Raw genomic sequence first — 26,097 nt, 5'->3', positions numbered from 1 at the left:
AGTCCACAACGCCACTGAACACCGTGGAGAGCTGCTCGCTCGGTCACCCGTTCTCCGAGTGGGATGCGTCGGGCCTCGGTGTGGTGTTGCCGGGCGTTACTTCCCACTTGGGTCCAACTTCAGCCTGCTTCCGCCCCTCCATGCCCCGCCCCTCGCTGCTCCGAAGGACGCGAGCTTGTCGCCCCTCGGTCTCAGAAACCAGGAGGGACGCCCTAAGTGGTGGTTTAGTGCGTGCGCTCCTTTCGTCGCCAGGTTGCTCCCAGCCTCCGTCGTGAGCCGAGCGGGTGGGACGGGCTCATTCCCACTCGTCCTCACAGCACCCGGCTCAGCGCTTTGCCCACAACAGCCCCTGCAGGAAAGCGGCGTGGGGACTGGGGAGCCTCGGTCACTACACCCGGACTTAACCGTTCATCTGTAAAACGAAGGGGTGCACTGTCCGGCTTCCAAACGGCACCCCTCATTTCCAGGGGTCTGTAGGAGGTGTTTGTGTGGGAGTGGGGCTGTCGGTCCCTACTGCAACTGTTTAAAATACATTACCTCTAGAAAGAGCCATTTTTAACAAAGGGGCCCACAGCGAAGTGTCTGAGAGCTACTAGGTGATTTCTGAATCCCTTCCAGCTCTAACACTCGGATTCTGTGCACACACCGCAGGATCCTTTCTAGCAAGGGGCGCTGTCAGGCGGGCAGCTCTGCTTAGCTCCAGGGACCCACACGTGGGAGGCAGGGAGCTCACCGCTCTCCACTTGCCTACCTCCGGCCCCAGTCCACTCAATTCCTATGTGGTTAACGCAGAGAGAATCCTGTCACAGATACTGGAGAAGCCAGGGAAGCAAGAGAATTCACTGTCGTTTCATTAAAAGGCTCCTGTCTGCAAAACACCATTTCCAAGAAGTGAATTTACTAACAGCCCACGCTTGTGGCAGGTCGGAAAGCTGTGTTCTGAAGGCAGACCGGCAGGCTCGAATCCCACCACCAATTCCTGATGACCTGACCTTGTTCACACTCCTTCTCTGAAGTAAAAACAACACCTGCCTCAGATTAACACACGAAGTGCCTGAAACAGTGCTCAGCACTGTACCTCCTTTCCCCTTCCTTCCCCCTTGGGGAGCACGGGGGAGGGAGAAATCTGGGAGGCTCCCTGGTGAAGGTGGAATCTGAACGGGGACCCTAACGGATGGGCAGGATTCAGCAGAGGAGGATGTTCCTGGAGGGAACAGTGTGAGCAGCGTTCCAGGTGCAGGAGTGAATGATTGTTGTTGCAGAGAGGGTCGGAGGACCGCAGCCTGGGGGAGTGAATGAATGTGTTGCAGAGAGGGTTGGAGGACCGCAGCCTGGGGGAGTCTACAGTAAAGAGCAGGATCAGAAAGCGCCACCCGGGGTTTCTTCTGGATGTGCAGACTCCGGCTGAGCTCCAGCTGCAGGAGCAGGGAGGCTGGGACCCGCCGCGGGTCTCCAGTCGTTCCCTGTCTTCACTGCAGGGTGTGCCACTGCTGTGCAGAATGAGCAGAGCGGCTCCAAAGGCTGCGGCCCAACCAGAGCTGGGTGACAGCAGACAGCGCAATGCTCGGCTGCTTTCATGGCCATGCGTTAGGTTCCCTGTGCTGCTTAGGGACCAAGGTTTCCTCTTCTGCACAGGAGACTGGACTACTTGATTCCCCCTTCTTAAAGGAGATTTTGACATGATAAATTCCCTAGAGCAGCAAAAAGTTCTCCCCAGAATCTTGCCCATCACCCCTCTAGGCTGCCAGAGGTTTTCATGTCCACCTACTCTCCCCTCTCCCTGATGGGAGTTGGCTGCCTATTTTTCCTATTTCCTGAGGTTTTCTACTGCCCTCCAGATCCCAGCCTGTACCCCATGCGTTCCAAGACTACAGTTTGCCTGTTGCTCATTACTGGGGCCTATCCTTGCTGAGGCAGTATTGTAGTCACTTGAGTCTGCCTCATCCCACAGTAAGTCTATGTGGCAGGATCACAAGGATCAAAAATCATGATGTGCATGGAGTGGGCACTTAGCCTAACAGTTAAGACACTTGCATCCCACATCAGAGTACTGGGTGTTCCATTCCTGGCTCTGGCTCCTGACTCCAGCTTCCTGCTAATGTAGACCCTGGGAGGCAATGAGGATGGCTCAAATAATAAGTTCCTGCCACCAACACAGGAGACCTCCATTCCCCACTCCTGGCTTTGGCCCTGGTAATTGAGGGCATCTGAGGAGTGGACATTCTCCCTCTCTGTGCCTCTCAAATTTAAAAAAAAATGACGTGTAAAAGAATGGTTGTAGTAACTGAAGATATTTAATCTAGAGAAGAAAAGACTTGGGAAACACATGATAGCTATTGTTAAATACTTAAAAGGGCAATTACAGGGAAGAATGACTAGGTTTTCTAACACCCATGAGTAAAATCAAGAGGTTTGCTCTTTGACTTGATAGAAAGGAAGATTTTAAAAACATGACTGTCTGGGAGTGCCCAGCTAGGGCCAGGTGACTAGTGGAGATTCCTACGCAGGAGCAAGAGCTGAGCCGCCAATCTCCTGGCCGGCTGTTGGTGGCGGGCCTCGGTTAAAGGTGCTAGAAGCAGCTTCAGTCCCGTAAGTGACTGTCACCCTCTTGGGCCCGTTGGTTAAGCTAAAGAGGATGTCTGGGAAGGCAGTGACAATGGATCCTGGATTATAGCCCAGCAAGAGCCTTCATGTGGATACCCTTTCCAGTTCTCCAAACACCACTCACAAGTGGTCTCAAAAACACCCAGTACCTTTACTTAGCTTTACCCACTCCACAACATGCTCAATATGAGCAATCTGACTCCCAAGCCTGGGGCAGGCCCGAGCGTTTCTCGTGAGCCACAGTTTCAGGCTGAGGCGCCTTTGTGGGAGAGCAGTCCCCTTGCCCACAGCGGGCTGTGACTAAAGAAGTCTGTGGAAGGAGAGAGATCTAAGGAGTCCTGGGGAGGCAGGCCTAAAGGTCAGGCCTGGCAGCATCACTGTCCAGGAAGGCCCCAGTTCCTATGGCTCTGTGCATAGGGGCCATTTGTTCTTGGCAGACTTCATTCCTGCTGGACCAACACTAGGGACCAGGCAGAAGGCGATGGCTGGCTGGAGGGAAGCCAGGCCCTTTAGGTGGGGCGGTTGGTTGGAACATAGCACTGAAGTGGGCTCGACTTTCAAGCTGCAGACGGTGGCCCAGCGGGGAGGTGAGTCCACGGACAAAATGGATCCGAACCAGCCCTGACTGCCCCCCAGAAACCAGCCATCCATAGGAGTCCAGGTTTGGGCTGAAACGTACCTGTGAAGAAAACAGAAAACGAGAGAGAAATGCCTCATGGTGGGGCAAGTCCGCAGTATGAGCAAAGAAATGGGTCACAATCAAAAGGTCAGGACCATGAGCAGGTGAGAGAGGTAGGAAAAGGACGCCAATGATGAGGAAGCCGTTGCCAAAGCTGCTTCACTCTATCACAGACCCAGAGTTGGGGGGAGTGGAGAAGTTGAGACCAGGCTCTTACCTTATGAATGGCCTCGAGCTGCAGCCTATCCAGGCAGAGCTGCGAGTGTCCCTCTCCCACCTGCATGCGCAGCATTGGTTCTCTATGGAGCAGATTGTGGAAAGAACCCTGCGAGGGGCAGTGGAGCAGAAAAGAGGAAGCGAGCAGCTCTTTAGTTCTGCATCTCTGTGCTGGGCCTCCTCAGGACGCCCTACTCTACGAGGACTCGATTTTCCACCTTTTCTAATACCACACCCATTCTCCTGGCTTCAACTTACCAAATCTGTATCTTGAAAGAGTAAGTAGTGATGGGTGACAGTTTCTGCGTAAGTTCGAGCCTTGGGAGGATTGGGGACCCCAGACGAGGCAGAGGAGTGGTCTTGGTCTTCAGGACTGTCCTGATAGGGCATCAGATCTGCTTTATAAATAGGCTAGAAAGGAGATCAGGACATTAGGTTCTATAATACTGGCGACAGAATAAGCAAAGAGAATAAACTGTTGTGGTGCCAAGAAAGTGGTATGTTCAACTATCTGTTCAGTTGCAGTAGGGCAGGAAGAGTACACACAGGTCTTCGCTAAGGGATGATAACCGGGCTGGGAGACCTAGTACTCATTTGCATGCTACCAGGAGGGGTTAGGAGGACATGCAGATTAGGATGCGGATCGGTGCTGCTGGTGGCTGTTGATATACGTACAAATCTTCGCTCTACAGGTCGCTTGACATTTATTGGGTTCAGTGCCATATCAGGCAAAATAGCTGCAATGAGTTCCCCAGATATATCTCCTGCGGCTATTGTCCCAAGCCAGTCGGATCCTGAAAGACTCTAATAAGGAGAAACAGCATTCATTCATTTGTATACGTATTCAATTCTGTGAACTGGTAATGACTGCATAATCTGAGGGGAGACACACAAACAAAAATGAGTTTATCATACAAAACCCGTAGCCCTGATGATACAGTTACCACATACCTATTTTCTCTTCTTTCTACCCATAACTACTGCCTTTTGCTGACCATCACTAGTGAGAGAATGAGCCATTTTCCTGTATAATGACCACAGAAGAGAGAGAAGCTCACCCAGACAGTGCCTTTTCGAGGAGCAGTGAAGTAGGCCTTGAAACCAAGGTAACCAGCATCAATATAATGGATTCCACAGAGTCCATAACTGGAAAAGAAACAAAACATTTCTTCTCCCTAGTTCCTTGCAGAACTCAAACTACCCCAGTGAACTACCTTGACCTCCCCTTCCCCCCAATAACCCAACCCATGCTGCACCCCAACCCCTTGAGGGCCTATCCCCAGAACTCCTATCTCCATCTTGCCGTACGAGGCATAGCAGTTGTCCTGAGCCACAGTGACACCATTGTAGGGGAGCAGCCAGGCCAGCTCTGTACTCAAGAAGCGCTTGATAGAGTTTATTGGCTCATATGGTCGTCGAAGGTCCCAGAATTTGATTTTGCGGTCACTCCCTGCAGAGACTAGAAAATGGCTGAAAAGATGGGAGATCAAACATGAACAAATATGGAAGAGTCAGCCTGTTCCAGTCTTCAGCTTCCCCTCCACAGCTCTTCTACTGTATACCTGTTGGCTTTGCACCATTGAAGGGTACGCACAGCTTGGTCATGGGCTAAGAAACACTGGAAAGGGTAGAGCTTTAAGGAGCCATCTGGGAGCCGTATCCGCTGCAGGGGTGAGTTAGTGGGAAGGTTCCAGAAAACGATCATGCCTGAAGGAGGGACAGAATGTGTAGGCGTTAAAGGCAGACAGGTTCTCTCTTCTTTGTTCTTATTTCTATGGGCCCTAGGACCATTTTCTACCCTCAGATCTGAAATACCATGGGGAATCACAATTAGGTACCCAATACTACCTCCATGGTTTAAAGGCTCAATCTGACATTTTAGTCCCAATTTCCATCAACAAAAAAGTAACAGCTAGTTTGCAACTGATGCAATAGGTTAAATGCACACAGTAGCCTCTACTCCCTATTAAATCAAAGTAAGGGACTTTTTAAAAGCATAAACCCTGGGGCCAGCATTGTGGTGTACCAGGTCAATCTACTGCTGACATTGGTATCCCATATGGGTACTGGTTCAAGTCCCATCTGCTCTGCTTCTGATCCAGCTCCCTGCTAATGCACCTGGGGAAGCAGCAGAAGACGGCCCAAGTCCTTGGGCCCCTGCACTCATGTGGCAGACCAGAATTTCCTGGCTCCTAGCTTCCCTTGGTCGTTGAGGCCACTGGGGGAGTGATGGAAGATTTCCCTCTCTTTCTCTCTTTGTAACTCTGACTTTCAAATACATAAATAAATCTTTTAAAGATAAAAAAAAAAAAATGGGGTTAAAAGGTAAGTTTATTTTGGTGCAGAATTTTTTGAAATTCATGCATAGTTTTTTTATAATACATGGTTCCATGAACTTTAAACCCCTCCTCTTCTTGTATTTCAAAATTTTTTGCACCAAAATAAACAATTTTTTAAAGAAATATTTATTTACTTGAAAGGTAAAACAAGAGAGAAGATATCTTCCACCTGCTGATTCACTCTGCAAATACCCACAACAGCTGGGGTAGACCAATATGAAGCCAGGAGCCTGGAACTACATCCAGGTCTCCCCAGTGGACAGAAGGGGCTCAAGCACTTGAGCCACCACGGCTGCCTCCCAGAATGCAGCAGCAGGAAGCTGCACCAGAAGTGGAGGTACCAGGACTCAAAACAGCACTCTGGTACGGGGTAGGCATGTCCCAGGCAGTGGCCTAACCCACAACACCTGTCCCTAAATTTCTTTTAATTCCATTTCCCATGAACATTTTGAAGCATCCTTGTATAACAGATAAAAATAAAGGGCAAATTAACAATAAAAATCTTAAATAGGTGGGAAAGTCACTTGTAGCTTACCCTCTTTTATACATAAAACCCAGGGGGTATAGTACCTATTTGCCTCTCTTGAAAAAAAATGTACTGACAGCTAAGCAATATAAATAATTCAGCAAATGAGGAAGAGATTGAGATAAGAAGACTGGTGGAGACAATCATTAAATAACTAGGAATTAGGATCGCAGAACAGTGTCAGGTATCATGCTCCTTAACAAAGTAAGAATAGTACCACCCAAAGCAAAACAGCAGATGGAGAGAGGGAAGATACAGAAAGAAGTGCAAGAGAGCGAATCTCCTTATCTTCTGGGCACAATCTAAGACTGTCATTTAAAAACCACCACCACCTCGTAACTCCACTGCATCATGGTATTTTTTTTTTCCTTTTTAATCTTAAATTATCTTTAAGGAATACTAGTGGTGAAGCAACATTTATTAGGTGTTTAGCTAATTTTTTCAGTTTGACCTTAGTGTTTTTTCCTTGTCTTTATTAAAGTATAATTAAATTAATACCTTTTCATTTAAAATAGCTTATAAAGCATAATCCCATTTTTATAAATTCTTTCCTTCAATCTTTTCATCTTAGCATACACAGAGAACTGCATGAAATTGTCTACTTTTATATTTTTGATCAGAGAAATTATAGTGACATTTCATTTTTTGTATGTTTTGACATTGCTTGAATATTTACAACTATATAAAATGCACAACAGTGAAACGAAAAACAATAACCAAAAACCAAGCATATCTGCAAAAAGCAGTGTCCCCTTTTGTTTTGTTTTGTTTTTACCATTATAATATCCAGCAGCCAGGTGATGGTGGGGCCTGGTAGGCATCCAGGCCAGGCTAAGGCACTGACCACACTCAGAGGGGTCCGTAGCTTGCATAGACCCCACCTGAAGGGTTGCCACACACTGCACCTGCAGAACAGAAGAAGAGGTTAGGAACACCTAGTCTACAACAAAGCTCAAAGCCTTGTTTAACCCAGCAGGACGGGGCGTTTTTCAGAAGTACCAGGAGACTCACTGTGGAATCAGTAAGGTGGGGCTCTCAGAAGCTGGAGCCTCCGTTAAGACAGCAGGTTCCTCACTCACCTTATAGATGGTGGGCTTCATTACATCTGCGAGGGAAGAAGAGCAGAAGAACTGAGCTCCTGATCAGACCCTGCTCTTAGATCAGACTCTGCCCTCTGGATAATGATCTTCCCCAACCTTTGAGCAAGTCCTCGTCTTCCCACCATCAACTCTGTGATCTGTTTCTCTCTGTCCCCACCTTCTTTCCTTCTGCTACTCCTGAGAGCATTTCTCCTCCTATCAGAATGGTTTAATGCCTCCACTCTGCTCTCTTCTCATCTCTCACCTTCTCCAGACCTTTGCTCGTTCAGCTAGCCCTTTTTCCTCCTACAGTATCTACTTGCTCCCTCCCCTCCAGGGTCATTCCCATATTCCCACAGAAACGCCCTGGATCCTGTCCAAACGAACACAGAGCTTCCATTGCCCTCATTCACTCCAGGCACCTTGCGCATTTGTTGCTTTTCACAGCAAAGCTTCTGGGAGGACTCATCTGCACTTACTGTGTTCCCTTCCTGTCCCCTCCTCTACCCACTCCCACATCAGGACACCAAGTGCAGGACTTCCCTGCCCAGCTCAAACCCGGGTGCCCTTTCCTTCTAGTACTCAGTGTTGCTGAGAACAGATAAATTCTACACACGGGAACCACTGTCCCTGACCCCTTCCTCTTCTTGCTCACATCAGCTCTGATTCTCTCTCTGTGCACAGGAAACGGGATGTCTGCATCTGTGTACGTGTGGTGGTGAGCACAGGACAGCCAGATGGTGAGGCAGGGGGATTGGCCCTGTGTCAGCTTCAGCCCTGAGCAGCTTTTTACAGAGCCAATTAACGCTGGCACAGGAAGGGAAAAGGCTTGAGAGTATGGAAGAATGGGGAATGGCGGGCATAAAAGCCACCAGCTGGGACACTTGCATCCCGTGTCTGAACACCTGGGTTTCAGTCTTGGTTCTGTTTGACTCCAGCTTCCTGCCAACACACACTGGAGGAGGCAGCAGCTAAAGAATGGTTCAAGTAGCTGTGTTCCTATCACCCACAAAGGAGATCTGGATTATGTTCCTAGTTCCTAGCTTTGGCCCCAGCCAAGGGCTGCTGAAGGCATTTGGGGAGTGAACTAGCAGATGGAAGCTCTTAGTTTCTCTGTCTCTCAAATGGGGGGGAGGCGCAATGCACTAAAGGAGTGCAGTTATAAGACTGCAAAATAGACAGCCCAGGGCTAGCAGCACTGTGGCATAGCGGGTCAACCACCACCTGCAGTGCTGCCATCCCATATGGGCGCTGGTTCGAGACCTGGATGCTCCACTTCTGATCCAGCTCTCTGCTATGGCCTGGGAAGGCAGTAGAAGATGGCCCAAGTTTTTGGGCCCCTGCACCTGTGCGGGAGACCTGGAAGAAGCTCCTGGCTCCGGATTGGCGCAGCTCCGACCATTGAGGCCAACTGGGGAGTGAACCAGCGGATGGAAGACCTCTCTCTCTCTGTGTAACTGTGACTTTCAAGTAAAATAAATAAATCTTTAAAAAAAAAATGACAGCCCAAGAGCAAAAGCATGAGGTCACACAATGGGGGATTGAGGGGAGTGACTGAGCAAGACTGTGTGTTAGGGACTGAGCCCGAGGACTCTCGGTATGACGGACAGGCACTCCTAGCTCTGGCCACTGCCACCACAGTTCCTCTTCTCCTTGCTCTGCTACTCACCTGGAGGTTGCTGTGCCAGCAGGGCCTCAGGATGGGGTAGACTGAACAGCAGCACCTTCCCATCTGAGCAGGCAAGAGCCAGGAGACCCAGCCGGGGGAGGAGAGGAGCCTGGAGGGGAAACAGAGCTAGGCTGACGCTTGCTGCTTGCAGATACCTCTCAAAAAACACACTGAGGCTTAGGTCCCTGAAAACCTCCCTTCTTCCAACTCCAGAGCGCTCCCAAGACTTCTCTGTCCTGGCTCCAAGTCCTAAAGCCATCCCACATTCAACTGAGTACCTTCCGAGGAGTGCTTGGAAGTTCCCATGCTCCACTGGGGCAGAACTTGAGGTCCCAGATGCAGCCGTGGTCACAAGCAATCCCATATACAAAGTGGGCCCTGTTGCCAGGACTAGGGGAAAAACACATTTGGGGACAGTGGGTAGGGAGGGGCCTGGTGCTGCTGGAGCCATGCTCCTAGGTCTTAGCCTAGCCCGGGCCCTTCTCCCCTACCTGCCCAGCCTCCATGCTGCTCTCTCCCTCCCCCACCCACCCATGGCAGTGTCCCAGCCCCACCTTACCAGCTTTCTTGTTGCAAGGTCCCAAGACCCCACAGCTGCAGCAGCCCAGGGCCTGAATGAATCTGGCTCAGTGAGTGTGTTTCATTCATGTCTGGGCTGGAGAAAAGGGCCACGTACTGCGAAGCTGCTGCCCCCTCCGGCACAGGGCACCAGTCTAGAGCCCAGAGTGGGCCGCCCGTGAAGAAGGACACATCCCAACGCTCTGGGTGTGCTGTGATGGAGCTAAATCTAGAAGAAAGTCAAAGGTGAGATGAGGAAAGCAGTTAGTAAGAGGTAATGAGGACAGGATGGAGTCCAGCTGAGATGGTGTGAGCTGCATTCATCCAGAACAGCCTGCAGATGAGAACATCCTTGGCCACATAGTCTTCCTCCTTCCCCTCCCAATCTGTGTAGCTCCAGCTCATCTTCAAAGACGATGGGCTGTGCATTCTGGCCTCCTGCAGTATTCCCTCTAGGGCTCATCCATCCAGTTCCACTGGAGTAGATGCCACCTTGTAAACCGGTTTCACCCTAAATCTTCCCAGTTTCCCTCCGTCTGGCTGGCAGCACCAAGCACTACAAATCAGAGGGTTGATCAGCTGTAGCCAGGACTCCCATCCTTGGAACCAACTGGACCAGCACCAGTGGGAGGACAGGGCTGTTTCCTGTTTCTGAGAACCAGAACAAAGCCCGAGGTGCATCTTCACCTGTTTATTCTATAGAGTGTGCCATCTTCAGGAAGCCCTTCCCGTTGTACAGAAAACAGAGGCGACTTCTCCTCCTGGGGCAGGTAGGGCGCTGCCTCACTGGCGGAAGGCAAACAACAGCTTGAATTTGGAAGCTTCACCCATCCCAGAATTCTCACCATACATCCAGAGTCCTCTGTGACTCTTCCATCTCCAGTGTCACCCCCTCCTCGCCTTCAGGAATGTTGCTTCAACTTACAGCTCCGATAACAAGTGCCACTTCCAGGCTAAAGGAATCCATTCAGCAAACTCCCAGTAGGAATGCTTCTGCTCTCGGCTGGAAAAACAAAAGAGGCATCAGTGGAGCCGGAGGAGAGATTCTAGAGCAGTGCTGCCCAATACAAGCCCCTACAAGGATGCAAAGGCAAGTGGGCTGCTAGCTGCAAGCAGCCCCTAGGCACCTGCAATGTGGCTACTGCAGCTGTGCAACGAACTTTTCATTTCATTTCATTTGAACTACACAGCTCCAGCCTCTGGAGCAGTGTCTTTTAGCAATGAGCATCACTACTGTGCCCCACCTGTGGGTGTGTCTCTTTCTTCCATGCCCCCTTCTGGACTGTCCGTGAGCTTCCCCACTGCCCCTCTCCCCCCAGGCCCCCAGTCCCCCAGTCCCCAGCCTCACAGGTCCTTGGTGAGATGGAGGCATTTCCACACAGGCGCCATGATGTGATTGGGTAAGCCATTGAGAGCCATCCCCCGGCAGTGTGGTTTCTGTTTCTGAGGATCAAATTGAAGAGAATGTGAGGAGAGGATTTTCCAGGTTGGAAACAGTCCCAGAAGATAGCTTTCTTCCCCAGCGTTTACTTTCCTTGGCATTACCTGCCCTCCAACCACTGACTACCAGCATCTTTAAAAGATCATGTTTTGACTACTACAATGATTTCTCCAGGCTTTTCTTGGAACACCTGTCCTGTGGGGGAGTCTCTCCCTGCTTCTTCAACCTCTCCTCCAAGGCTCTTTCTCCTCTGATGTGTCTGCTGTGTTATGCCCTGTTTGCGTCTCACCTTTCCACATACACTCCTGGTAATTCACACCATGCCCAGGGGTTAGACTACCATCTTCATGTGTGATTATCAAGTTTACATCTCAGTAAATGTAAACTTGACTCTGTCTCAATTTTTCTAAAAGTACTATAACCACATGGTGTTGTGCCAAGCCAGTGGCAATCAGTAAAAAATCAGCAAAGTTCCAGCCTTTAAAATTTTGATATTTTGTTCAACATGGATTTATTGCATTAACTTTGCCTTAAAAAAATATTTGCATCGAGGGGCCAGCATTTTAGCATGGCAAATTAAGCTGCTGCCTATGATGCTGGCTTCCCATATCGGAGCAGAGTGCCAGTTAGAGTGCTGGCTGCTCTGCTCTCAGATCCAGCTCCCTGCTAATGTGCCTGAGAAAGCAGTGGACTGTCCAGCTGCTTGGGCCCCTGCGCCCCTGCCACCCACATGGGAGACCTAGATGGAATTCCAGGCTCCTGGCCATTTGGGGAGTGAACCAACAGATGGAAGATATCTTTCTCTTTCTTCTTCCCCTTCTCACTCTCCCCTTCAAACAGACCTTTTTTTTCTTTTCTTTTTTTTTTTTAAAGAACTATTTGAAATACCACTTATCTGGATGACTGCATTTCAGTGCCCCCTTTGATGTTGTACCTAAGGCAAGTGAGGACCTGGTCCCATATATACAACTGGCAATCAGGTGTCTCCAGCAGGATGGCCCATGGCCTAGAGGCACGTCCAAGTGAATTCAGTATCTCCCCTGCCTACCAGCCCCCCTCCCACTTCCCCATGTTTCAAGCTCAGAGCACCATGCTACCACCTTTTTTACTGATTTCCATCTAAACTGGAAACTTCTATTCAACTCCTTCCTTTCCCCCTACTCCAAGCCCTGCTAATTCCCTTACACAGCTCTTCAATCTGCCCCCACCTTCTCTTCCTTCACTGCTTGGTCCAGGATCACTGCAGTTGTCTTCTAACTGCAAACTGCAGTTCAACCTTAAAATAGGTTGAACTGATCATGTTATCTCCCTCCCTCCCTCCCTTCCTTCTTTTTGCCTTTTTAAAAATTTTATTTATTTGAAAGTCAAAGTTACAGACAGAGGGGAGAGAGATCGTTCTTCCATCGGCTGGTTCACTCCTCAAATGGATACAGAGGACGGGACTGGGCCAGACCAAAGCCTTATTTGGGTCTCCCACATGGGTGGCAGGGGCCCAAACACTTGGGCCATTTTCTGCTGTTTTTCCTAAGCTATTAGCAGGGAACTGGATCAGAAGTGGAGCAGCCAGGACACAACCGGTGGCAGCTTTCCCCGCTATGCCACAATGCTGGCCCCCAGGCTATTTTTCTACTTAAAAAAAAAACTTAGAGTTTCTGTTTGGGATGATGAAAAAGTTCTGCAAATGGATAGTGGTGATGGTTGTATGACATGGCATATGCACTAAATGCCACTGAATTGGACATTATTTATTTAAATGGTTAAAATAGTATATTTTATGTTATGTATGTATTATCATGATTTAAAAACAAACAAAAACAATTCTTGTCGGCTCTTACCAATCTTAGTTCTTTCATCCTGTCTAGTTCAACCTCCCCCACACTACCCAGGTCTGATGCTGCAGACACAACCGATTTCTGAGGAAGCTGCCCGCTCCGGGAAACTTCTCTTGCCCCTTCAAGACGCAAGCCAGCAGGCCTCTGTGAAGCCCAGCAGTGAACTCCCCTTTCTCTACAGCCTACTGCATTTGGTTCACCCCCAGTGGAGTGCTCATGACACCACAAGCCTTGTGAAGCAGGCCTTTCACTTCTGTTTCTTAACAGAGAACAGTCAATATACAAACAAATACACCTCTCCCTCTGCAACCTGCCCAATATTTTCTCAACTGTTCTGACATTGTCCCCTTCCTGTGTCACTTGTTTTGGCTACCACAGTTACCAGGCCAAAGCTATCTGTCTCGGTGTCTTGCTGACCCCGCTAAAAATCCTCTTACTTCCCCACTCACTTTCTTGTGCGTTCAGCTTACCGCTGAGGTGGACCCTCTCGGGGTGCTTCGGGGCGCTACGGGCTCGGGTTCTGATGAGCCCTCACTTGGGCCCTCACTTTCTTCCTCATCTTCAGCCGCAACCTGGAGAACAAAGTCTTCGTCCTGTCTGGCATTATCTGCCTCTTCTCCACCTTGACAGGCAGCCTGTGGCGGGCTCTTCTTCGGTGCGGTGGGGCTGCCCACCTTGGGGTTCTCAGGACAGGTCACTGGGGCTGGCAGGGTTGTCGAGAGCTCTTCAGCCAGTTCCTGAAGATACAGAAGTGCCCTGTGGGACAGGGCAGAGTCAGAGCCGCACTCGCCAACACCTAACTGAGAGCCCCCTCTGCCAGACTTGTTTGCTTCTTATCTCACTGGATCCTCCCAGTACTCTGAGAACCAGCTCCTCATTCCCCCCTCTCCTCTCACAGATAAAGAAAAAGAAAAAGGAAAAGAAATCCAGGAAAGTTAAGTGGAAATCAGGAAAGTTCAGACAACAAATGTGGAAACTGGACCCAGGTCTTGACTCCAAGTCCAGTGCACTTTTCACTCTACCACAGTCCAGAACACACAGGGCAAGGGGAAAGAACAGAAGGGTACGCATATACTGATACACGCCAGGAGGCAGAATACCCACAAAGACCTGGCGATGTTTGTAAAACGTGTGAGGGGACACAAGGTACAGAAAGAAACCCATTAGATAAGCAGAGTCGGCAGCACACACAAAGCAAGCTGCTGTGGTAAGAACTAAAGGATCGTCCCAGCCACCTAGCATCCAAACACCGCCCCTCCCTGCTTGCTTACCTGATACCTCACAGTCTCCACACCTCTTCAGTGTCTGTCCCCCACCAGTCCCTTCTCCCCAGCCCCCCTCCACCAAGCTGTGCCCCATAATCCTTACACTTGGGCAGCCCTTCGGCGGGGTCGTTCCCCAGAAGGGGTCTCAAAGTCCTCAGGGGGCCTCTTTGGAGGTGGAGACTCTGGCTGCTCTAGGCCTTTGGACAACTTCAGCAGTAGCAGCTCTGCCTTGGACTTTCGCCCTCGTTTCTTAGGCATGGGGGTGGGTAGAGGGTTGGATTGATCTAACAGACCAGGAGCCAGAGGGGTTGGTGGAGGGTTAGGCAGTTGGGGCCTTTTGGGGCCTTTTCGTGTCCTACCACCTTTCTTCCGGCCAGGCTTTGAGGCCCTAGGCTTTGAGACCTTTGACATCTCTGAAGAAAGATCTGTAGAGAAGAATATGGGTCTGTGAGATGGGACTAGAGCTCAAACCTCTCTGGAATAGATTACACTGTACCCAGGGTTGTAAGATCCTGTGAGCTCAACCTGCTCCTTTCATCTTAAGCTAAGCCCGGGTAGACACAAGGGTAGAAAACCGACGTGCGTACCTGGCTGTCCGGACAGGCTGCAGAGGCTTTCCTGCTCAGCAGGGAGCCCCATCTCTTCAGGAGAACCCTCACATCCAGACAAAGGCGTGGGCAGTGACATCTCCAGGGAAGCCTCCGTGCTGGTCGCTTCTGAACAGGCCTTGACATCAAGCTGGCTTAGCGCCTCTTGTCCAGGACAGTCTACCACAGTCATGTTCCCCACGGGGCCGGCCTCCCCCAGGGCAACACAGCCGACCCCGCAGGTATCCATCAGCACCCCCCAATATGGCTGCCCCTGCACACAGAGACATACAAATGAGTAGAAGGTAGAAGCTCAGATTTTCTTCTGTTTTCCTGTCTTTTCTCCCCTCACTCTCACAACAGAAACCCAAGTTCTGTGATCATTCATTCATTCAATAGTAATTACCAAGCATCTTCTATGTCAGATACTGTTCTAGGAACTGGTTAGTATGCCAGTTAAGCAGGTAAGACTCCTGTTCTCATGGAACTCACATCTGGTAAAGCAGACAACAGACAGTAAACAATCACAAAGCCATTTGTTAAATGCTTACCATGTGCCGAACACTATAGTGTTGCATATACATCGTTGAACTCAATGCTCACACATTCTCTTGTATGGATACGGCAGTAAATGCCACTAATTTACCTCCTCTTCTTGAAACCCAATACAATGAAACACACATTCCCACCCCCAGAAAGAGAGACAAAGAAGAAGTTATTATGCATCTAGGAGAGGGTGAGTTTCCTAAAACAAGCTATAAAGAATGGCTGACAAAAACTAGAAAATGTAGGCCACACACAAGAGAGCTGCCTAGAGCTAACACCCATCCGTGAATACCAGCCAAGGACAGAGTGATTAAAGACCATGGAACTCAGCCTTATCACCTGCATGGGGGAGGTGGGCAGGCTAGGAGGAAATTAAGGAATGTCTTACTACAGCAAGAGAACTTTTTCACATTGAAGAACGGACTTGATGGTCTCAAATTTTTTTCTCCAAACCCAGAAGGTCACTGTGCAACTTGAACCAAAGTACCCAAACTGACAGAAATAAAACACTGACCATCAAGCCAAAATCCTGAGGTCTGATTTTTGGCCAAATTATCCTGCTTGTCTGTGGCAAAGGGGGAGAAATGGTTCAAGCCCCAGGAAGGAATTCCCATAGGTTCGTGTAAGTCTGAGATAATGAACCCAGCAAGCTCAGTGGAAAGGAGTGCTAATACAAACATCATGAGAAATACACAAAGTAAAATTCCCAGCTACCTTCCCTCTTCAGGGAAGCTTCCCTAGACAGATGACAAACTCTAACAATAGTCCATCTTCTAATTCAAGTGCTCAGGACACGCTGCAACTTCATATGCTAAAGGTACAATATAACAGAGCCAAGGTAAACAGAGGTAACCAAAAATCTGCCCCGACTGTTTTTTGGCAAGTAGTAATCCCTGATTGAAAGAACTACCGCATTCAAACACAATGAGAAACAAAAAGGATGGAATGTGAGACAACAGAAAGATGGAAAGGTAAAAAGAACTGCTGCAGAAAATAAGAAAATTTCCAACAAAAAAAGAGATTATGGAATCCAAAATAGAAGAGAGCAAGAGGAAATAAAACAATGGCAAGGTAAAAATGAGCTGGCCGTCACAGGAAAGAAACTGAGTAAAAGAAATCATAGAAATGAAAACCACAGGAGAAACAACAAATAGAACTGACATTGCTGGAAAGCAGCAGTGACACGAAGGACAGATTTAAAATCAGACTGTAAAGGGAGAAAAATGATTAATGAGAAGATGACAGATGGGAAAGAGAAAATAGGGCACTAACATGAATAACTGATGTTCCTCCAGAAAAGAGCTAAAAACTAGGCAAAGGAAAAAACTTCAAAAATTTAACAAGAGAACTTTCTATGATAAAATTTTTTAAAAATTTCTTGAAATAAAAAAGGAGGTATAGGGGCTGGCTGTGGCACAGCAGGTTAAAGCCCTGGCCTGAAATGCAGGCATCCCATATGGGTGCCGATTCTAGTCCCGGCTGCTCTTCTTCCCATCCAGCTCTCTGCTATGGCCTGGGAAAGCAGTGGAAGATGGCCCCAGTCCTTGGGTCCCTGCACCCATGTGGGAGACCCAGAAGAAGCACCTGGTTCCTGGTTTCAGAATGGCATAGCTCCGGTCATTGCGGCCATCTGTGGAGTGAACCAGCGAATGGAAGACCTCTCTCTCTGTCTCTACCTCTCTCTGTAACTTTATCTTTCAAATAAATAAAATAATTTTTTTTAATAAAAAGGAAGTGTAGCAGGTTAGGCTGCTGCTTGCAATCTGCATTCCATATTGGAGCCAGCTAGTCTTAGCTGCTCCACTTCCGATCCAGTTCTTTGTTAATGCATCTGGGAAGGCAACTGATAATGGCCCAAGTGCTTGGGCCCCTGCCATCCACATGGGAGACCTGCATGGAGTTCCTGGCTCCTGACATTACCTATTATTATTATTATTATATTTATTATATTATTATTAATTGGGGAGGGAACCAACAGATGGAAGATTTCTGTCTCTCCTTTTGTCATTCTGCCTTCAAAAAAAAAATTATTGAAATAAACATATCACAGCTGAAGAAACATAGCTCTTACAAAGGGAAAAAAAAATTTGCCAGCCTCAGAGTCCTCATAAATACTTGCAGGCAGAAGATGCAGAAAAGGAGAGGACTGAGAGAATTCTCTACTGAACTGAGAGATCATTCATGCAAAGGCAACAGGATGCCATTCTGAACAAGCAAGCCTCTAGGGATTACAGCATGCGCACACCCTTACTTAAAGCAAAAGAACACAAAAACATCCCCCTCCCCCAAAAAAACTTCACTTGAAAACCTAACAGAGAAAGATTAATCAATATGAAGGAAGAATTTTCTAATGGGGAAGCTGTGGTATGAAATTGGCAATAGGCATTTAATAAGCAAACTTGAGTCTAGACTTCCACGGTAACCACGGATATAAAGTGAATTCTAACTTGAAATCTTTAAAGGTCCCACAATGTAAAAAGATTAAGACAAAAAAAGGTTTTTTAATTTTGCTTCTACAGTTGATAAACTGAAAATACAGACTTTAATCATTCAGAAATTTAATAAAGCTGAGAATTCTGTATTATACCCAAAATACTCAGTAGGTCAAAAGAACCAGAGAATTTTTTTTAAAAAGATAGCAATAAAGGATCTAAAATAAATGAAACAATAAAAAAGGAAAAAGATCACAGAAAATAATCAAAACATATCATATCAGATAAACTCATGCATCAAAAAAAAAATTCAAATTGAGTTTCAAAGCCAAATAACTATTTGCTTAACAAACATCAGTGAAAGAACTCAATAAGCTGAAAGACATGACCTAAAATACACAAACATAAGCATAAAGAAAATAGGAGTTTTGATGGTTGAATTCACCGAAGTTGAATTCAGAAAACAATATTAAATGGAATAAAAATAGAGCAATTTACTATGAACAAAAGTTCAAGTCATAAAAGCTATAAATGCTACTAAGCTATAGATGTCACATAACATAGCCTCAAAACACGTAAAGCAAAATCTTCAAGAAACAGAATAACTTCCTTTAATCACTGACAAATTAAGTGAAGATATGAATAAAGTAATTACTGACCTCTATACTGGTCAAGGTTGAGTTGCAAAGAACAGAATCCTCTCCAGCCAGTTCAAGCACAAAGGAGCTCACTACAGGCCATTAAACAGCTCAGATCAGTGGTTCTCAAAGCGAGGTCCCAGAAAAGCAGCAACCGCATCACCTACCCCACACCTATGGAATCAGAAACGCGGCATGGGGCCAGCACTCTGTTTGAAGAAGCCCTTCAGGGACTCTGATGCACACCAAGTTTCAAACAACTCCCACACACGATCACTGGGAGGATCACGGGGTGGAAGCAGTTCAGGGACAACTGCTTGTTGCTTTTACAGCTGCTGGTGCCAGAACCAGATGGCCTCTCCTATACCACGCCAGGAAGCCATCCACTGAATTAAAAAGCCTCTGCCACAGCTGACAGTTCCACAAACAAGCCATCTCCGCAATAACTGGAAAGTGACCTGACTATGGGGAGAAGCCGCTTCTCTGGCTCCCAGCGTAGAACCAGACACTGTCGCCATCTGCTCAAACAGAATGCATGCCTCCTACCTCACCTGCTTCTCTCCTCACTAAGCTTGATTCCAAATTCAAGTTCTCCAAGAGCTCATTTGATTTGCAAACCTAAAATCATATTCAGAATCTTGGGCCCCCAAAAAATCAAAATAAAACACCTCCAGGAAATGCAATTTCTAGCTTTCTAAGCTCTCAAGCGGAGCTTGCTCATTCTCTCACATCCCACTTACCTCACAGTGAAAGTGGGATCAGTGTCTTCTCAACTGTCTCCATGCTACTTCCAGACCAACAGTGTCTCCCTCCTTGTAAAAACCTTGTTCCTTAGGCGTTCCTAACAGTCAGCCAAACCACCACTGCTGCTTAGTTCACTGACACCTGAACCTTGTCGTCATCCCAAACCTCTCGGCCTCCAAAGCCACTGAGACATTCTACTATCTTACAATCTCCCCGTCATCCTAGCTACACTGCTCAACTACTGTATCTCATCAATCAACCACATGGAAGCTGCTACCCCTTGATCTAACTTCTCCCCACGTCAGCCCAACCCTACCTGGCTTAGCTTCCCCCATTTCAGTCAGACTTTTGTTGATATTGTGAACTCCCCTTCTTGTCGTTTTGCTCCGCACGACTGGCAGACGTCAAGCCCTGCACGAGTCCAGCCAGGTGTCTTCCCCACGGACGCAATGGAACTGCCAACCACTGGCAAGCCCACTGTCTGGCAGCTCTCACATACTCTCTCTCCTCTAACCTCTGACCCTCTGGTTCTCTGCAATGACTTCGATTCCGACTTCTGAACAAAACCCAAAACCACTGGGTGGGAAATACTTCAGCTTGTCAAGTAAGCTGACCCTTCCTGCATCCAAACCATTGTCCACTCCCTCAGACTAACCCTCCCCCCACCTCCTAAGGAAACCGGCGTCATTGATTGTCCTTTTCTTCCCCACTGGCTCCTTCCAAACAGCACTTGACTATGTTTATGCTCTTTACACACACACACACGACTACCTTTCAGCCCATGTTCCCCCTCTAACTACTATCTTTCTCCTCTCACAAACTTCTGAAAGAACTGACAGTTCAATTTCCCTGCTTCATCACGACTGGGATACTTTCCTGCAACTCATCACCAAAGCTAAAATCATCAATAACCACCGTGTCATTAATCCAATGGCCCCTTCTCAGTCCCGTGTTATTAGCCCTCTCAACAGCACGACACTATCCACCATTCCTTTTCCTTGAGAAGCAATTCAAGTGTAGTAGCCTTCCAGATTTTTACAAATTTTCCTCAGTTCTTTACAGTTATGCTATGCTCACCTATTTGGCAGCTTTGTAAATGTACCTCTTTGTCTTTCCAAAAATATTCAACTTAGTTTGCTTTTTTAAAAACTTTTAAAAAAATTTAGTTGATACAAAATACTCATCAATATGGGTAGAACATAAATAGCAACATAACAAACTCCTGTGTATCTACCATGTTTCAAATCGGTTTTTTTGTCTTGTTTTTTGTTGTTGTTGTTTTTATTTTTTTTATTTTTATTTTTTATTTATTTTTTTTTTTATTTTTTTATTTTTTTTATTTTTATTTTTTTTTTTATTTTTGACAGGCAGAGTGGACAGTGAGAGAGAGACAGAGAGGGAAAGGTCTTCCTTTGCCGTTGGTTCACCCTCCAATGGCCGCCGCTGCAGCCGGCGCACCGCGCTGATCCGATGGCAGGAGCCAGGATCCAGGTGCTTTTCCTGGTCTCCCATGGGGTGCAGGGCCCAAGCACCTGGGCCATCCTCCACTGCACTCCCTGGCCATAGCAGAGAGCTGGCCTGGAAGAGGGGCAACCGGGACAGAATCCGGCGCCCCAACCGGGACTAGAACCCGGTGTGCCGGCGCCGCAAGGTGGAGGATTAGCCTATTGAGCCACGGCGCCGGCTTATTTTTTATTTATTTTTGACAGGCAGAGTGGATAGTGAGAGAGAGAGACAGAGAGAAAGGTCTTCCTTTGCCGTTGGTTCACCCTCCAATGGCCGCCGCGGCCGGTGCGCTGCGGCCGGCGCACCGCGCTGATCCGATGGCAGGAGCCAGGTGCTTTTCCTGGTCTCCCATGGGGTGCAGGGCCCAAGCATTTGGGCCATCCTCCACTGCACTCCCTGGCCACAGCAGAGAGCTGGCCTGGAAGAGGGGCAACCGGGACAGAATCCGGCGCCCCAACCGGGACTAGAACCTGGTGTGCCGGCGCCGCTAGGCGGAGGATTAGTCTAGTGAGCCACGGCGCCGGCCAGTTGTTGTTGTTTTGACAGGCAGAGTGGACAGTGAGAGAGAGACAGAGAGAAAGGTCTTCCTTTGCCGTTGGTTCACTCTCCAATGGCTGCTGCTGCCAGCGTGCTGCGGCTGGCGCACCGCGCTGATCCGATGGCAGGAGCCAGGTGCTTCTCCTGGTCTCCCATGGGGTGCAGGGCCCAAGCACTTGGGCCATCCTCCACTGCATTCCCGGGCCACAGCAGAGAGCTGGCCTGGAAGAAGGGCAACCGGGACAGAATCCGGCGCCCCGACCGGGACTAGAACCCGGTGTGCCAGTGCCACAAGGCAGAGGATCAGCCTAGTGAACCGTGGCGCCGGCCTCAAATCAGTTTTAACAAATGGTTTCTTTCACACTAAAATGTCTTTATAACTTAAATATATATATACACACAACATTTATATAAAGACAAACCAACTGAGATTTTAAAAATATGAGGACAAACACAGCTCTCAGTAAGCACTGCAGTGAACTAATGGAGCAGAGTGAGCAGACCCGCAGTGCCTCACAAGCTTCAGGACCATGGGCATCTGTATGCTTGACAGAGGAAATGCAAAGTGTCCTTGAACAGGGGGCTAGTTAAATGGAGAGCAGTTAAGAGAACCTCCGTGTGTGCCCCAAAGACTTCCTATTTAATGAACACTTGGATTACAACACTATTGGAAACAATGCTGCAATGAACATTCTGCTACAGAGCTCTTCATTAACGAGGAATTATCTTTCTAGAATAATCACCTGAAAGTAGAATTAACGTACTGGTTGAAGGGTACACATTTAAAAGGGTTTCACTTTTCAGAACTTATTTGAGAGGCGGACAAAGAGCTCCCATCCACTGGTTCACTACCCAACTGCCCTCAAGGGGAGGGTTAGGCCAGGTCAAAGCTGGGAATTCCATCCAGGTCTCCCACATGGGTAGCAGGGACTCAACCACTTGATCCATCACCTGCTGCCAACCTGGGATGCCTTAACATGAAGCAGGAATTGGAAGTGGAGCCAGGATTTGAACCCCAGCACTCTGATATGGGATATAGGTGTCCTAAACGGCATCCTAACCATTAGATTCAACACCTGCGTCTCAAATAATTCACCAGAAAGAAAACCTGCTTATACTCCCACCAACCATTCATCAGTCCTTTTTACCACATCCATGACAATCTTCCTTATTTTTGCCAATCTGATATAAGAGAATGCTGCCCTACTATATTTAATTGCATTGTCCTCAGATAACTGATGTTAGCATGTTGTATTTGGACACCTCTACCCTTTTAAATTACCTGTACTTACCATTTGACTGTATTTCTATAGGGATTTTTCCCCTGTATTCAGCTGTGGGAGTTGCTATTCATGTTGCAAATATTTTCTTTCTATATCCACTTCTAACCGTGTTAATGTTTCTTGCTAAACTGAAGTTTTTAAATTTTTATGAGTAAAATTTCTCAATCTTCTCCGTCATAGCATCTGTTTGTCTTAAAAAGGTATTGGGGGCCGGCGCCGCTGCTCACTAGGCTAATCCTCCACCTAGCGGCGCCGGCACACCGGGTTCTAGTCCCAGTCAGGGCGCCGGATTCTGTCCCGGTTGCCCCTCTTCCAGGCCAGCTCTCTGCTGTGGCCAGGGAGTGCAGTGGAGGATGGCCCAGGTGCTTGGGCCCTGCACCCCATGGGAGACCAGGAAAAGCACCTGGCTCCTGGCTCCTGCCATCGGATCAGCGCGGTGCGCCGGCCGCGACGGCCATTGGAGGGTGAACCAACGGCAAAAGGAAGACCTTTCTCTCTGTCTCTCTCTCTCACTGTCCACTCTGTCCAAAAAAAAAAAAAAAGGTATTGGGGCCGGCGCCCCGGCTCACTTGGCTAATCCTCCGCCTGTGGCGCTGGCACCCCAGATTCTAGTCCCAGTTGGGGCGCCGGTTCTGTCCTGATTGCTCCTCTTCCTGTCCAGCTCTCTGCTGTGGCCCGGAAAGGCAGTGGAGGATGGCCCAAGTGCTTGGGCCCTGCACCCACATGGGAGACCAGGAGGAAGCACCTGGCTCCTGGCTTGGATCAGCGCAGCATGCCAGCCGTAGCGGCCATTTGTAGGGTGAACAATGGAAGGAAGACCTCTCTCTCTAACTCTGCCTGTCAAATAAAAAAAAAATTAAAAAAAAAAAAAAAAAAGGTATTGCAATGGGCATTTAGCCTAGCAGTTACGACACCTCCATTCCACAACACACAGTACCTGGGTTAGAGTCCCGACTCTGACTCCTGCTTCCTGTTTAATACAGACCCCAGGAAGCAGCAGTGATGGTTCAAGCGACCATGTGGGAGACCTGGACTGAGATCCTGGCTCCTAGCTTTGACCCACTTGCAGGCATCTGGGAAGCGAACGAGTGGTCAAACCGCTCTTTCTGCCTCTTCAATAAATTCTTAAAATGGTTCTTTAAAGATACTTCCCACTCCACTGAGAAGTCTCTCATTCTCCTGTACTGGCTTTTTCTCGTTTTGGAAATTACATGTAGCTCCTAAGTTCACTTGAAGTGTTGGTGTCGAGAGATACCGGCATTTACTAATGTAGTATCTACCTTCCCTGGCGGTTTCACAGGTCAGGGATCTTACCCATCTGACTCACTACTGCATGCAGGTGCAATCATTATCCCTTAACATCTACGGACTGGATGAGTAAATCCCGAATACCATTAACAGCTCTCCAGGGATCTGCCTCTCCAGGAAGGCAGCAGCAGGGTGGGTGGTCAATTTCTATTTACAACCTTACAAATTTTGGACACACAGTACAGAAAGGGAGGATTAGTAAATTCATACTAGAGTTCACAGAAATCTCCCATTTGCACCCCAACCTGTTTCGTTTCCTTGCTGCATCCAACCCGCCAGCCTGACCTCCCCACCAAGGAAATAATTAATCTGCCCCAAAGTAGTGGATTACTTTAAGCACACTATTTCTTAATCTGTTTCCCAAAGTGTTACTATGGTATACTGGTGGCATGCAGGATATTTTTAAAAATGTATCAGAGTGTGAGTTGGGTTCATCTGCTGGTTCACATCCCTCAAATGTCTATGGCCAGGACTATACAGAAGCTGGGAGCTCAATCCAGGTCTCCTATGTAGGTGGCAGGGACAAAACTACTTGAGCTGTCACCACTGCTTCCCAGGGTCTGCTTTAGCAGGGCACAAGTCAGAATGGAACCCAGGAATTGGGCTATGGAACATGGTTGTCTTAGACATTAGGCTATACACCCCTGTGGGAGATGATTCTAATGGTACAAAAATAGACGTTTTCATTTGACTAATTGTATTTTTATTTATTTTATTTTTTATTTGAAAGGGAGAGGAAGTGAGGGAAGAAAGGAGGGTGGGCAGCCCAGAGGGAGGGAGGGTGAGAGAGAATAGCTGGGGCTGAGTCAGGCCAGAGTGAGGAGCCTAGAACTTAACTTGTTTCCTACGTGGATGGCAGGCACTCAAGTAGTTGAGCCACCACCTGCTGCCTCCCTGGGTGAGCATTAGCAGGAAGCTGAAATGGGAAGCGGAGCTGGGATTCAAACCAGGCACTCAGAGGAGGATGCGAGCAACCCCGGCCGATCCTAACCACGGCCAAACGCCCACGCCAAATTGTGCTTTTTATTTTTACCTTAATAAAAGCTACAGCTAGCCCATGATACCGACGCTTCGTCCGTATTAGAGATGTAATGCATTTAAATTCGGAAAATAGACATTTAAACCACACAGTTGATAAGGAGGGCAAAAACAGCGACGATAGCTTAAGAACGACTGAAATGTGTATAACAATAGGCCGCGGGTGGCCAAGAGGTTTGGCCGTTCGCTACACGCCTCCGACAAAGCCAGTTACCTCCGGGGGAGCTGAAGTCGCCACCTCTGCTTCCCCAGCAGCCAGCCAACCTGCCGCGGGAATAAAAGGACGAGACAGGAAACATAACTGGCCCTTGGCTGCGCCAATGGGCTTGCAGCGCGCGGGGCACAACCCCCGGGGTTAGAGGCGCCTCGGGGAGGAAGAGGCTGGGACGCGACAGAAAGAGCAGATTGGCCCGTCACCATTGTAGGGGCCGCCGTCTGTCCTCCCCCAGGGCTGGCCGTGGGGCAGCTCTGGCAACCAGCCTGCGCGAGAGGCGAGCCCTGATTTTCCCGAGACTAAGGAGCACCGTGGGCTGGCCGGGCCCGAGAGACGGAGCGCCAGCCGCGCTGAGGCCGAGGCTCCGGCTGGCGCGTAACGGACACCGCGCTGGGGAGGAGGGCGAGACCCGCGGCTTGCAGAGAGGGGGGATGCACACGGCGGCCTCGAAGGGAAGGCAGGCGGTGGGGGCGTGATGGTTTCCTGTAGGCGCGCAGGGCTCGAGGGCGCGCTGCTGTGCGCAGGGCGGGAGAGTGGGGCCAGGAGCTGGTTCCCAATATCTTAGTGCTACGGCAAAAGAAGGGGACGAGTAATCGTGGGGGCCCCCGCACACCCCGCTGCGGTACACTCACCCTTGCCAAAGTCCTTCCGGAAGTCCAAGTTCGAAGATGGCGCCGCCTGCTCGGTCGCGGTCTTATGACGAAAGCCCGCAGCTGCTTTTCAATTGCCCCCCTACCCCGTGCACAAGGTAAACACGTGAGTCCCGTCGGGCGTCCGCGCCCGACTAGGTTTTCTCTCAGACTCCGTAGTCCATCATGCAGCGCGCGCCAGCTGCGGCGCCCCCCGCCCGCAGCCCGCGGCCGGCCGGCGCGTCTTCCGCCGCGCAGGGCCTTCTGGGAATTGCAGTGTTCCCGAAGCGGAGGCGGACGCCTGCGCGGCCTCGCCGGCTCCGCAGGTGTGCGGGCGCCGGGCCCGTTTTCTTCCGTGCAGAGTGCGTGGCTTGTGGCGGGCAACGGCAGGGCTGCAGCCCCGGCGCTGTCCGAGCCCGAGACTGGC

The 26,097-nt window shown here is 48.9% G+C and overlaps 1 protein-coding gene across 6 annotated transcripts; it reads right to left on the bottom strand.

The window, feature by feature from the left end:
* Positions 1-2,275: 2,275 nt before the first annotated feature.
* GTF3C2 (general transcription factor IIIC subunit 2) lies at positions 2,276-25,926 on the bottom strand. 6 transcript variants are annotated; one of them, XM_051843071.3, is made up of 20 exons: positions 25,674-25,903; positions 18,433-18,585; positions 14,796-15,069; positions 14,312-14,633; positions 13,414-13,699; positions 11,019-11,113; positions 10,596-10,673; positions 10,358-10,456; positions 9,672-9,899; positions 9,391-9,502; positions 9,113-9,221; positions 7,444-7,469; positions 7,140-7,269; positions 5,062-5,206; positions 4,808-4,969; positions 4,558-4,645; positions 4,175-4,303; positions 3,758-3,910; positions 3,501-3,608; positions 2,276-3,283 (listed from the first exon to the last, which is right to left on the bottom strand). In XM_051843071.3, exons 3-20 carry the CDS (start codon positions 15,043-15,045, stop codon positions 3,065-3,067), a joined length of 2,739 nt encoding a protein of 912 aa, XP_051699031.3. In that variant the 5' UTR covers positions 15,046-15,069; positions 18,433-18,585; positions 25,674-25,903; the 3' UTR covers positions 2,276-3,064. The 6 variants fall into 6 exon arrangements, with proteins under 6 accessions (XP_051699031.3, XP_051699030.3, XP_089182765.1 ...); XM_051843070.3 differs by lacking the exon at positions 18,433-18,585 and adding an exon at positions 25,042-25,091 and having other exon boundaries at positions 25,674-25,895; XM_089326639.1 differs by lacking the exon at positions 18,433-18,585 and adding an exon at positions 15,202-15,289 and having other exon boundaries at positions 25,674-25,810.
* Between the last annotated feature and the right edge of the window lie 171 nt (positions 25,927-26,097).

This window comes from Oryctolagus cuniculus, chromosome 2 (genome assembly GCF_051225735.1).
Source record: "Oryctolagus cuniculus isolate XC-2025 breed Fujian yellow rabbit chromosome 2, ASM5122573v1, whole genome shotgun sequence".
NCBI lineage: Eukaryota > Metazoa > Chordata > Mammalia > Lagomorpha > Leporidae > Oryctolagus > Oryctolagus cuniculus.
This window is presented reverse-complemented; position numbering and strand designations above follow the sequence as displayed.

Coding starts and splice junctions, on each gene's coding strand:
- GTF3C2 (XM_017340859.4), bottom strand. CDS start 15,045: ATGGATACCTGCGGGGTCGGCTGTGTTGCCCTGGGGGAGGCCGGCCCC. Junction 9,503..9,671: donor ACCTTGCAACAAGAAAGCTG/GTAAGGTGGGGC, acceptor TTTTTCCCCTAG/TCCTGGCAACAGGGCCCACT. Junction 4,304..4,557: donor CTCGAAAAGGCACTGTCTGG/GTGAGCTTCTCT, acceptor TCTCCTTATTAG/AGTCTTTCAGGATCCGACTG.